At 40.0% G+C, this 14,481-nt stretch overlaps 1 protein-coding gene across 4 annotated transcripts in view; it reads right to left on the minus strand.

Moving 5' to 3' along the window:
* Positions 1–1,186: 1,186 nt before the first annotated feature.
* The window catches only part of GLS (glutaminase), an 81,161-nt gene continuing 67,866 nt past the window's right edge, over positions 1,187–14,481 (minus strand). For all 4 annotated transcript variants that reach the window (XM_029934219.1, XM_029934222.1, XM_029934223.1 and 1 more), the window contains 4 exons: positions 7,896–7,957; positions 6,713–6,789; positions 6,569–6,632; positions 1,187–3,909 (listed from right to left, as the gene is read on the minus strand). In XM_029934219.1, the coding sequence (XP_029790079.1) occupies positions 3,753–3,909; positions 6,569–6,632; positions 6,713–6,789; positions 7,896–7,957 (360 nt within the window). In that variant the 3' untranslated portion in view covers positions 1,187–3,752. The remainder of the gene's footprint in view (positions 3,910–6,568; positions 6,633–6,712; positions 6,790–7,895; positions 7,958–14,481) is intronic.

Here is a 14,481-nt window from a genome sequence, read left to right on the forward strand (position 1 = left end):
ACCTAACACATTTTTTAAGTGCCACCTAACACATTCTTGGCTCTTTCCCTTATCTGGTCTATGATTCATGAATTTACTCATTTTACTATGAGGGTTAGCAAGTGAAATTAGGAAGATTACCCAGCCCTTAAAAAAAAATCCACCAAAATAAGATACTCATGTTGTATCAAGAGTAATTTAATTCTCAGTATTTGGCATTATCCATCTGTTTCCCGTGCTCTGATGTCTTGCTTCTATCTGCAGATGTAAATATGCACAGCTCCATTTAACCACATGTTGCAGGGCTTAACATTGTAGCATTTACACTTCCCTTTAAAACTCCACAGAGATTTTATTTTAGCTAATCTGCAAGCAGCTGAGTTTTCTGTGCATAGTGGGCACAGTGTGTTAGGACGTTAGAGAACTTGAGACTAAGAGTTCTGAATCACAGCTCACTCTTGGGTCTTAGCTTCATGTATGAAAGAGTGGAATTCGATTACAGATGGCTGATGTCTTTTCCCGTCCTAAAATGTCAGTAATGCAGCTGATTAACACTGTCTACTGTATTAACACTGTCTGACTACTGTAGCAAAGCACATTACTTTGTGACAAACAACTGTAACAGTTGAAAATGGCAGCCTTGGTATTCCTGTATCATCTCTATGGTTGGAAAGCCATACCCGAACCCTAAACCCATAGACCAGGGGTTTCTGGCTTTGAGTGAATGCCATTCCATATGCCCATGTACCGGTAAGGAGCTGCAGCTCACCAGCACAACCCACTCAGACCCTAGTGTGGCAGAACTAGATTCAGCCCCTAAATAGATGCCAAGGCTTTGTGAAAGCAACCTCTCTTCTCATGAAAGGAGGTTAGGACCCCTCCTGGTGAAGGACGTGTTTAATGATGGAGTTCTCCAGGTATTTACTGAGCGTGCCCTAACTGCACAATGATAGTGTAGCTTCTAGAGCACCAGAAAAACATGCCTGTCCACCCTCCCAACTTTCAAGGCTGAACTCCTTACCAGATTCTCTTCTAAATCACGGATAACCCCAGCTGACACCTTGCATAGTACCTGGCTCAGAGTAGGCATCAGAAATAGACTTGAACTGGCTGGGTACAGTCCATACGCTCAGCAGAGTTCCCAACCCAGTGACGAAAGAGACCCTTGATTGTTTGTTTTTTTTTTAAAAATTGATTTTCCACAGGGTTTGTTTTTGATACATGTATTTATTACGCTGTAAAAAGCAACACTACCTGATTTCATTTAAAATAAATATTTCCCAATTTCAGAATACTTACAACTTACAGTTTTAAGATTAGATTCACTTTGGGAGGTTCTGGAAGCAAATACATTCATAGCTGTACAGTCCCCAGGAAGAATTTATACCCAACCTCAGGTCACTCGGCCCCTGCCAGACAGACAACAACATCAAACAGCTGACAGCTAATCCGGCTGTGCCGCTCAAGGGCGGTGTGGGGCAGCAGTGGGGTAAGCACATTACACCCAAAAATGAGATCATTATTAGCATCGAGACTATTGAAAACAACAGTGTATAAGAAGCTTTAAATAAAATGACCATACAGAGAGCTCTCATGATACAGAACAAGCACGTACGATCCCAAAGCCAAAACAAGGAGATCTTTGGAATATACTGATGGCAGCAGTCCAGAGCACAGTCAAAGCTTAAACCAAGTGAACTTGTTATTACCAGCCAGCAGCCAACAGCCAGAGCAGGACCCCGCATACAGTCATAATAACCTCATGGGTAAAGAAGGGCACATTTGACGACACCACAAAGATTTTACAAAATAGTTTTGATCTGAAAAAAAAAAGATGAAAACTCTTCTTTGTTCCAAATTAATAGTTAGAACCTCTTTTTATTAAAGCCTCAAGACTGTTGGTAACCTTTAAGCCACACAATTGAATCATCTTAGACTGTTTCATTTTAATCACACAGGACAAGCTGCTATTTGAGCAGTTATTTCAGCCGATTTCAGTTAAAGAAGGTATGTCCCATAGTATCTCTGCAGATAATGCTGTTCGTCTACAGCATTTTGGGAATACTGCCAGTCTGCATGGCTTGGTGGCCCCGGGGGACAGGTGCACAGCAGCAGGGCTGATGCCCGTCCACCAGATTCCCCACAGAAGCGTACACTTGGGAACGGCTTTGTGTCTGACGCTGCTGTTAGGGACACTGGCCACACTTCCACCAAAGGAGGTGCTGTCCAGGTCCCAGGGGGGCAATGGCGAAAGCCACAGACTTAGCTTGGAAGCAAAACCTAAAGCAGTTGGAGGCTGCTGGAGTGGAAAAGGGGTCATCAGACATGACAAAGGTCGGAAGCACAGTGTGCGGATACAAAAGAAAAACAAAAGGAACTTGCTGACTTTGCCACATTGTAACAGCTAGCATTCCTGTAGTTGAGGGAGACTTTTGCTCATTTCACAAAACACAGCCTCAGAGAAGTCCATTTGTGTGTGTATGTGCCTGTGTGTGTGCTTAATATCAAGAATTCTCATTCGCAGACCCCTTTACCTGTGTAAAGGTAAAGCCAGTGTGCAGTTGCTCCCAGGACAAACCACGGGTCTCAGTTTAAAATTAAATGACCTTTTCTTATGATTAGTCCACCAAAAGAGTCCACCAAAAATTCTACAATAGGGAATCAGGAGAAAACTGGAGTGATCTAGCGGTCCCCCAAAAAGAATAAATATTTTGATGCAGACTTTTAATGACAGGTTTGAAAATAAATGGTAACTGTGACAGTTCCTATAACATCTTAATAACTGTGGTAGCTTGGAGCGCTTACCCAAATTTATCTTTATCCTGGAAGCTGAAACAGATCTTAAAGAGCTGTGGTAGCACATCCTTTCCTTTTTTAGGTTGATGAATTCGACTAATTTGTACTTAGCTTAGTAATTTTTCTCTGGTTCGTCGCCTGTAGACAAATGGCATAGTTATAGCTCGGATGCCAGATACACGAGGCATTTTCTGACTTACGGTGGAAAACATGAAAACTGCATAGTGTGCCAGCGCCCACGTTCCCAGCTAAAGCAAAGAGGCAAATAGCTAGATATCTGGGAAGAGAGGCTGGACTGAAGGGGATATAGAAAAAGGAAATTTTTTCAAAAGTATATAACTACATTCACATATATATTTTGGTCACCAAACATACCTTGAACAGATTCCCTGATAAGGTCTAATCAGAATTGATCTATGCTACTATCAAGTTGTTAACTATTTTAATTTTTAAAGAGTCACATCATGAAGCTGGGTGAGGGGAGACATTTAAAACACATAACCCTAAGTGCAGATAATTGTTCACACACTCAAACTAGCTCTACATTTAAAGTCCTGAAAATCACACCCTTTTGCGTCTAACAGCAGCCTTGACCTATTTGGACAGACTGTACAACAGAACTTAATTTATAAGTGCCTAAGTTCATCATACAAATTGAAAAATTCACAAAAACACACATAAATAAATCATGAAGACCACCACACAGTTAAGCTAGCATTGGTAACTACTTCTTTTACATCAAATTATACAATGCACGAGGTAAATATTGCTCACATTATGGAGGGAGATTGTTTTATTTCTATTTTTTCCCAAAGAGATCAGATTTGTCCTGTGTGTACAATGAAGAAAACTCCAGTAACACTGAAATGACAAATGTTGTAAAATATACATCACTACCAGATAGAAATACACATGTTCTTCATAATCATTTTCCACAATTAAATAGGTAAGTGATTTATATTTTGGCCTTAAGACCTTTATAACAATCCATCCAGATTCTTATGGACTGTTTGATTTTCTTTTCCATCGTCGGAGTCTCCTTGAGGCGTGTACTGGACTTGGTATTCCTGGAGGATCTTAAATACATCGTGGTGTCCAAAGTGCAACGCTTCATCCATGGGAGTGTTATTCCACCTAAATAAGCAGCACATTATTAGATGTGGGTCATTAGATAATTTCTGGACAAAGAGTAATCCAGCATTCTTAGATACTAAGTGCAGATTTAAGGGCCATTCAAATTTAGCCATTTTAGCAATGTTACAAGTAAAAATTAATTGAAGAAAAACAAAGGGACCCATCATTCAAGAAGGGGTCCTACAGGCCACTTGAGACATGGGGAGGAAGAGAGAACGGTCTTCTGCAGATGGGTCTCGTTCAGATAGCTGAGTACTGATGGAAGGGGAGTTCTAGTCTTGACAGTTACAGTAGACTCCTCTGGGATTCCTGGTTTTTAATTTCATAAAAAGCCCACAGGCTCTTCCTTTAAATAAAACATTCAAGGAAAATTCAGGTATATAACATCCATCGCCCTATCCTTTGGTAGAAAATGTGTGTTTCTGTCAATTCAAAAATCACAATAAATCTCAGAAGTCTGGAAAGAACTCTGACCTCATTAGGCCCCAGACATACAGCAGAGGAGGAAGGCGGGCCCCAGAGGAACTGACATTTTCATCATCTGGTAAGGATGGGCATCCAGGGGCTCAAATGGACCACCACACACCCAGAGGAATAACTGCCCTCTCTACTGGGAGTGTGTCTCTGGGGTGCTCTTCAGAGTGACAGAGTTGGAGACTGAGAGTGTGAGAGGCTGTCCCCTAACACTTCACAAACTATGAAGCCTCTCTCTCCACTTAGGTCACTTGTCCACGGCTACCAGGAGCTAGGACTCCATTTTTTCATGGGATATTCTCACCACCTTCTGGTTTTCCTTCTTTCTGTTTCTTCTTTCCTTTTCATCTCTGTCTTTAGCTTTTTACCTCCATTTTTATGGGGTCACCATATGGAACGGAAAGGCTTTTTAGTAAGTCTCAAAAAATATTCTTGGATAAAATTGGGTAATCTTCATTTTTTTAAATCAGGTAAGTCATATTTTACATGTATCTTCGTGTTTCTCAAAAAACAGCTCCTTTTCCATATTAGCCTTCATTAATTTAGGGAGTCCGTGGCCTTACACAGGGAGCTGGGAGGACTTTTCAGTCATCTACAACATATAATTATCTGTCTTCCTGGGAAAATAGAATGTTAACTGCAAATTACCTTTTTGACAACTCTTCTTCCATGAAATAATACAAATTGTCAGCTTAAAGAATATCACTAAATTCACTCAAGCCTATTTTACAATTTGAGGTGACACAGATTCTACAAAATAGAGAAAGGAGTTGTCTTGGTCTGGCTTATATTCTAGAACAGCTGAATACCCAGTTATCAAGCTAGTTATTTAGCTAACTTCTATGGGATGGGTACCTCTATTTCCACATTCCTAGAGGCCAATTTAAGGCAAATAAAACAAACAAAAAGCAAAATATTTTAATCTTTAAATATAAAGGATAAAATATGAAGCACAGAAAATGTTTCCAGTGTGTGTTAAATAGTGTTTTAGTTGGGATTATAAACAAAGAGCACAAAGTTGGGTAGAGGAAACACACTCTTCAATTTCTCACTCTAGAATAAGCTGGTATGGACGTTACATTTGGGGGACCAAAGGGAAGACTGCCCCCTGACATGAGGTTTTAGAATATTGCCAATAAAAGTCATGATTACATAACCCAAGTGTTCGCATACTTAGAAAACTGCTAACAATTTTCAGTGACATCATAACTCTTCCGCATTTCTTGCAACCAGCTTGAACTAATAAAACCCAAACTTCTAATTTGAAAAATAATAAAGATCTAACAGCTAGAGTATAATCAACGTGCTCCAAAGTTACTAATACAGTCCTCAAATATCCAGTCCAAACTCCTAATCATACTTAAGAAACTTTTCTATCAACTATTTTTTCCTTCAATTCTTCTAAACCTTTATTCTCAACACTGGCTCATCCAGTTGCATACCTCCAGCTACATAAGGTGCAAGCACAGAGGTGACTTGGAGTATATATTTACATACATAAGCTGCACTCAAGCCCCCATGGACTGTCCATGTGGGGGACCGCATTTCCTTCGAGATGAATGGTGGTCTGCCATGTGGACTGGCAGCGAGAGGAGGGGAGCAAAGTATATCCCAGGCAGATTTCTCCCACTATCGACAGAGTGCCCTTCTCTTTTTTCCCGTGCCTTCAAATCTCATCTCTTCCCCAAAGCACTGATTAAAATTCAACTCCACAGAGCCTTTTAAAACTGACATCAAAAAAATCTAGGAATTTCAAGAAACCCCAACATACTCATTTTAGCATTCTGTGACCATCGTTTTCTTAACATTTTTAATATGTTCCTGTAAATGCTCATCTTGTCTACCCGTGTAGTGAAAAGCCCCACAAGGACAAAACTCCTATTTTCTCTTTACAAATACAGAGCATTGTTTTCTTCATACAGTGTACTGACGGCAAACTAACCCAAAAATTCTAAATAAGAGACCATCCTTGGATGAGAAATGGGATTTGGGAGAGAGAACGGTCACCCTAGCAGAAACAAGGTTTGGTTGGTTGCCTTTGTAAGGCACTGTCGTGAGTTCAAGAATGTCTCCAACGCACACTTAATGGATTAAATAAGAATATGGTCACTCCTGTGTTACAGCCCTGTATGGTAACAAAACACCGACTGCCACTTACAAGTTAGAAGGTGATATAAGTTCTCACCTGTCCTTGGGGAAAGGATTTACTTTGCATGCCTCCAGCAAAAATTTAACAACTTCAACATGACCTACAAAACAAAGCAAGTTGATGTTAGTCTTGAGTAGAAACTACACCTGGAAAAAAAGAGATGAATGGTTCACCGATTACCCTCTGCAGCAGCTACATGGAGGGCTGTTCTAGAGTCATAGTCTCGCTGTTCCATGTCCATGGCTGACAGAGCAAATCTGAAAATTCGTAAGAACAGCTATTCGTTACATATAAAATTTCATTCACAGCTGTACTCTTACCCATCAGTTCCATCTAAGGGCTTGTGACACAAATGCCGTCCTCTCTCAGGCTCACCGATGGGAACCTGCTCATCCAGCACACAGGCCTCTGGGGAATACGCCACTTCCCTTCTTTTTGGATAAGGGGAAACCATCTCTCACAGAATCCAGCTTCACTACATCATTGTTCAAAGAACAGTGTTCAAACAACTATGGCATATGAAAGTTTCTGCCTCAGAAGGGCAAGAAACGGACCCCTATTACTAAAGTTAAATGTTTTCACTATTTAAACATTTTACACTCTATAGTTTACAATTACTAATCAGATTTCAGTTTATTTTAATTTTTAAAGTACACTTTTTAGAAAAAAACTGACATAGAACATTGCTGAGTTTGAGGTGTATGACGTGTACGACGTGTCAGGTTTGCTACATTTATAAACTGCAACATAAAGACCACAGTAATGTTAGCTACCCCTCCTATCACAACACAGGATTTGTGTGTGTGGTGAGAATAATTAAGACCTAGTCTCTTAGCAACTCTTAAGTTTGTAATAAAGTACTGTTGATAGGAGTATGAATCAGACTTTTAGACAAAGGTAGAAATTAAGCAGAGATATTTTTCCATGTTAAAATTCAGTTGCAACTCTATACAAGAGCTGTTACATAGAGTACGCAGTCCCTATGCAAACTTTTCTAACCCTGGTGATCTGCAGGGCACAAAATGCCCCCATCTTCACTCCCCCTCCACCTCCAAAGATGGGAAGGGGAGGGGGGAATGGGGATTGAGAAAGCATTATTCAACTCCAATGAAACATTACAGTAATTAGCCAGATTTGTTGAACACTTGGGAGAAAAAAGGTCTGGGCTTTTTAGGAGGTGGGAAAAAACAAGACTACACAGGAAGGCACTGGAGATGGGGATTTAATATAAAATTGTTTGAGTCATTTTTATTAGAGAGAAAGGGAAGTGAGACCTGGCCTTAAAATGGTCATTTGCCCAGAAGCAACTTTATAAACCTATGTAAACCGTATGCTAAACCATATGCCACCATGTTAACAATACCTTCGAAGTGCAGACACATCTCCAGTATACGCAGCAAACAAAAGGTTTATCACTGATTTCACCTGTGAAGAAAAGAAAGTTCAGGCATCCACAGGGGAAAATAAATATATAGAATGTGCTACTGTCACCAGTAAGTGATTTCCATGTGCTCTGAACACTTCAGCTGGGTCACATGTATATAGTTATTATAAGTACACATCTATAGCCAAAAAGAATACACTGTGATTTTTCTTTGTAGAGGATTAAGAGAGAAAACTCATCAATAAAGATAAGCTACGTGAAGGAAGGAACAGAATGATTCTGGCACAGAAGTGGGAACTTGGGGCCTGTGAAACACACATAGGGCAAATGAAAACTATTCAGAACCTTTCTGTTTGTCTCAGTATTTTGAGTGGACTTGTATATTCATAAGATTCACATCACATCTTTGTTAGAAATTAAATCATGCAATATAAACATCCAATGCCCACCAGTAATCACTGTCCTCACCAATCACCTATCACTGTCTTCTTTGGAAATTTATGTGACAACACTCAGTATAAATCACCTTAAACACACAAACTATACTACACTGGAAAGACAGTCGTCAGCACAATGCCCAGGTGGTATAAACTGGGGCATTCTCAGAACCACGGTCACTGCCTCTCCTCAAAAGGTGGGTAAACTCCCCGGATTTTAAATCACTGCTAATGGGTGCTCTAAGACTTCAAAGTGCATCTTCCTTTGACAATTATCCACTTGTTTGTCCTTACAATTAAGGAAAAGGTCATATCCTAAAACGGTCTTTAGATTTTGGTTTGCTTTCATAGAGACTTTATCCAACCCTGTTTCTGAGAAACTGTTGAATAACACACATGTAAATACTTCCTAAATTCCCATTTTTGTCTTTTGCAACTTCAGTATTCATATTCATGATCCAACGGACACTGGACTCAGTGATAGAAAGCAGTTAAGATGGAAAGATTGATAGTAACCCAACTACCCACCAACAGAGCCAGAGGCCTGGGAGCTGTGCTTAAATAGCTTAACCTGGACACGCCCCCTTTCCACAAAGGCCTCCCTTTCCCCAGGGCTTTCCTTTTAAATCAAACTGGAACTAGCCATGGAACAAACTGGACTTCTCTAGGTCAGTATGTTCACAATGTGTTCTGTAGAACTTGTCCACAAATGCTCCATTAAAAAGGGGGGGGGTTCTGTAGTCAGATATTTTCTTAAAAGATTAAAATCTCGTTCTTAGAGATTCATGGGCATATGAAAATCTCTGTAAAGTTTTGCAGTACAGGACCGACCCTGTCTAACTAGCTAAGCACACTCCCCAAATTTTATTATTATTGCTGACATTCCTCCAGAAAACCTTACTCTAATCCCTTCAGTCCGTTTGCTTCCCTTCCAGCCACACTTACTACTCCTGCCCAGCCTGTCCTCCGCAGTTAATCTCCGGCTAATCCTAAATCCACAACAGTTTTCTCACTGGAGGTGGAGGGAAAAGCTTAACAGAATCACACAGAATGTGCTAAGTATACATACAAGCATCCCCTCTCCCATTTAATTGTCCTGTTCCCACACCTCAATTTAAAACATTTTAGGAAAAAGAGCTTTTTGAAAAATGTCTCCAGGTGGTTTTGATAGGCACTCTTCTAGGTGATGAACCACTGTTCTAAATGCCCTTAATTTCTTTCCCTTTCCTTTCCTTCCTTCTTTCCTTCTCCCTTCCTTCCTTCCTTTAATTCCTTCCTTCCTTTCTTTCTTTTCTTTTGAAATTCCCAGTTCCCCTATGCTCTTGGGCCCACAGAAAAATACTGATGAGCTATTAGAAATTATTCCTCATGTTTCTATCTGGTCTCTCATCATTGCTTGACAATTTTTTTTCTTATTGGTTCCCATTCCCACTTTCTTCAAGCCTTTAATACCACTGGTGCCTCCTAAAACAGAAGACCCTGATCACAGCTTTACTAAGATAACCAACTGTCCTCACTTCTCTCTCCTGTCTTATGCAAAACATCTGTTTCTGATACTTATTTTCCCTTCCTTCTCTCCAAACCTCAAAGCAAAACAGAGCTATCCTTTCTCCTTTCTGAGACTAAGTTCTTTACCTATTCCTTTAAACATATATCCTCTAGATCCCCTAAACTTGCTCCCTCATTTATCCTTTTTGTTTCTATGACCTTCAACCATTCCCTCCTTCCCTGGTATCCTTATTTTTGCCTTAATACAGATAGAACTTCAGCCTGTTTTGAAAAACCAACATATAACCCTACTGTTACCTCTTTTCAATGCGTATTTTCTGGAAGTAGTCTGTATTATTAATTCCCTGCCAACTGCCTCCACACCCACTATTACCTGTGTTCTCAAAAACGCCAGCAGCCCTCCTAGGCCCTGCTTCTTGATGACCTTCCCGACAAGCACCGTCCTCTTACTCCTTGTCTTTACACAGTGCTGACTACCCAGATCTTCCTCTGGTTTGCTTTTATAGAGTCATCTCCCACTTTCCATTACCTAATAATATGCCAAAGGCAGTCTAATTAGTCTTTTTACGTCTAATTTTCCTCAAAGATCTCATACATTCCTTTCGCCAGAATGATTTCCCAATCTACATCTTTAATCTTTGTTCCTAAGCCTTAACTCAACAGCTCCACTTGCTTGTCGTGCTGCCATTTCAAACTCAGAAATAGCAAACTTCTCTGCGGCTCTGATGTCTCCCCACCAAAAGTCCATATCCATCTGCCCACTTGACCTTGCCTCTGGGATGTTTAACAGGCACCTCATACTTATACACAAAGTAGAATTTGATTCCCCCCGCCCCAAGCCCAGTTAGCTCCTCTTCTGGTCTCCCTCATCTGGGGAGGACACTACCAGTCACCCAGTCACTCAGGCCAAAAGCTGAGTTACCATGCAAGGCTGCTGCGTTTGACTGCACAAGTTGACCCCTCCTCCAGGATGCCTGGCCAAGGCGCCAGCCTGAGCTCCTCTCACCTGGCTGTGGTGTCCAGACCCAAGTACATCTGATGGGAGGAAGAGAGCCTTCTTCATACAAACGTGCTGAGATGGTCTGCTTATGCAAAGGCAGAACTAGCTTTTCCTAATTCACACAAACCCACCATATAGACCTTGGCAATATTCCTTGATTCTATTTCTCATAACCCACATCTAGCTCATCAACACATTTGCTCTACCTCCAAAATATACATGGAATGAAAATAAATATATATGGGATCCCATCACTTCTCACCACCTCCATTATATCGCCCTTGGCTCTGAGCCACCACCACCTTATCTCACCTGGACACCTGCCACAGCCTCCTAACTATTCATTCCTCTTGTCTAACTCTGCTGCCACAGGGATGTTTTGAAAACATAGATCATAATGGCACTCCCAGTGACTTCCCATCATACCTAAAAGCAGTTCAAACTCTTACCATGGCTTTCAGGACACCAAATGCCCTACTGCCCAGTTACATTGTGCTTCTCATTCCCCACCACTCTGCCCCGTGCAGCTCTCCACCAGCCAAGTGGTCTGCTTGCTGGTCTGCGGACCTACCCTTGCTGTGCTGCTGGAGATGCCCCTTCCCCAGATGGTGAAGAGGCTCCTGCCTTTGCTTCATTCAGGTCTCTACTCATATGATCTCTCACAGATTCTTAAAAAAACTCTTTTTCATCATCCCTATCCCTTCCCTTGCTTTTTCTCTTCAGAGCACTTATCATTGACATCATATATATATTATAAATATAAAATTATATATTTGACATTATATATCTGACTATATATATACATATATATATATATATATACTTAAACTTGTTTCTTGTCTCTTTTGCCCATTAGATGTAGCTCCATGGGGGCAGAGACCTTATCTCTATCCCATTGTACCCCAGTGCCTACAATACATAATTGGTGCTCATTAAATATATGTTGACTCACACCAACACATTGTACACCTTAGACTCCCACAATGTTATATATCAATTATACCACTAAGAAAAGAATACATTTACTGACTAAATCAATATTCTCTCCCAAAACATCAAATCTATTCAAAGTGTTACCACCACTTGGGGGATTAAATTGTCATCATTATTAATTCTTCTACCTCCCTAAACTTTTACCTCAAATATCATTACTAAAATTATTCAGTCCTGACTGCTGCCTCTGCTTCTAGTTCTTCCACCTGCCAAAACTCTCCCACATATTTCTACTCATCTCAAATTATTGCTCTGATCAATTAAAGGTTTCTTAGCAAGGAGTGTCAAAAAATTCCCAAATCATTCTTGATAAAGTTTAAATTCTTCAGCCTTGCATTCAAGAATCTTCACTCTGGCTAACTCATTTTTCTCTCAACCTCAACCGGTCTTAGTTACTACTCTTTTTTTCTGTCTGTGCTCCTTTTTCTCCTTTTGGGAACATCTAGATTCCTAATCAAATCCTTCCCTTCCCACAAGGGCTAGCTTGAAACCCTTTGAAAGCCCCTTCTTTGCGACCACACTTTCCCAGGCATCGCATCAAGCATTCCATGTGACTTGTTACCAGTCACCTACATAGTGTTTTGTGAGGACATGTGCCAAGCAGTCATCAATCAGAGACCGTATCTCCCACTACAACCCTCATGTACCTTTTGCTCCTACTAAGTCACAGTACATACTTTTTATTGCCTGAAAGCATCTTTTCTCCACCCATTTTTTATTGCAGTGTTCATTCTTGGTCCCTCTCTCTGAGCTCTACTCCACAATCTCTTCAGTCAGAAGTCATCTCCTTCTACATTTGCCTCATTACAGCACTATCACACATTATATATTTACTTATGTATCTTCTCTCCTCCACTACTCAAGAGAAATCCAGAATTCTGACGTGCATATCATTGATATCTTAATTACCCATAGTCCTTATTCTTTAAGGTATATTAGTCCTTCTGAGCAATAAATCCCTGATGTATTCCAGTGACTGCATGCACTAAATCCTCTGCTTAAAATTCTGAATTTAGATCAAGCCAATTTGACGGGATTTTATTATATATTGTAGGTATCACTTACTTATTCAGTATTTCCAAAGTTCTACAATTCCTGATTAATAAGTCCCAAGAAAGCCTAATTTTATAATATAATCAGCTCATTGAGAGTATAATAATACTTTATTGACAAGCATGTTTCAGCTCAGAGAGAGAAATATAAAATGAGAATAAATCAGAACACTGTAATGTACAAAGGCTTTGTGACTTATCAGGGGGAAAAACACTAACTTGCATTAAAACAATTATTAAAGCTAACATGAAAGTTTAGTATTCTTCCCATGAAAACAAAGGCTCCTTTTAAGGCTCATTTAGTACAAGTTCTAGATCAAGACAGGAATAAACCTGATCACAATATGAGTGCCATTCACTTCAAGACAGAAAAATACAGGCAACCGGCACCATTTAAAATTAAGACCACATTTACTGCAGGAAAATAGTCATATATATTTTTAAGGTTTGCATAAATCATGAAATGAGCTATGGGTAGAACGCCAAGAAAGAAAAAGAAAGACTAACAGTTTTGAGACCGCAGATGGGAGTGTTATTGTATTGAGGGATAGTCCGCTTCCTGGTCTTAAGAGTTCCACAAGTTTAGCCAGCTAACCTGCCACAGCCTCCGGAGTAACTAGCATCGTAAACCAGACCCAAGGAGGAGGACACCCTGGAAGATGACTCATGCAACCCCAAGCCAACTCTTGCAACGGATGTGGGTGTGCTAACCATTGATCAAGGTTTGTTCTCCTAATTCCCCAATGCATACTTGAGTTTTGTTACTTTTAAAATACCTGATATCAATAAGGCAAGTACAGAAAACAGTGACTTAATAACTGCTGAGCCAGAGTCATCGGTTTGATGAATTATTCCTCAGTATAAAGAAGCAGAGCACATAACATTGTTCAACAGGAGCCTACAGAAAGGAAGGTTCTGATGTGTAATGTATGCCTCCCCAAGGTAAAGACAAACCTAACCAGGGCATGGAGCCACTAAACATTTACATAATTAAATATTAACCAGTTTTCCCTTCATACTGCATTTTCCGGTTCTACTACATTTTCCTTATCAAATCTCTGTGTCAGAAACTCCCAGAACCAGACAGCCTTATCTTAGTTTATTTATACAAAGTCATGACAACAGTAGGGCAAAAATGTTAGAGTTCACATGAGTTCATTTAACACTAGCATGCTTGGCATAGCCAAATAGCATTCTTTTCCCAAAACAGCTAGAAGCAGTTGGAGATTCTATCAATTTTACAAGTCTAAAACAAGACATTCTCAAACCTCCAATCCTATCATTCTATTCATTTTAAGCCTGTTTAAAAGTTGAATTGAGTGACTTTTGTCTCCTCCCAAATGCCTTCATTCTGTACAAGCAGCAATTAGAATTACATAATCATATCACTTTGCATTTATATGGTGCACGACCTTTAAAAAGTCAACATTTTGAAAAGTTGTAATCATTTTTAAACATTCCTGACAGGCTGACTGTAAAATATAATTATAGATATATTTTATTTATTACTACCGTTGAGGTTAAGGACCTTGGCTCAAGGTCACATAGCATATGAATTAGTAATGTAGCTGGGC

Source organism: Suricata suricatta, chromosome 3, assembly GCF_006229205.1.
Source record: "Suricata suricatta isolate VVHF042 chromosome 3, meerkat_22Aug2017_6uvM2_HiC, whole genome shotgun sequence".
Classification (NCBI taxonomy): Eukaryota; Metazoa; Chordata; class Mammalia; order Carnivora; family Herpestidae; genus Suricata; species Suricata suricatta.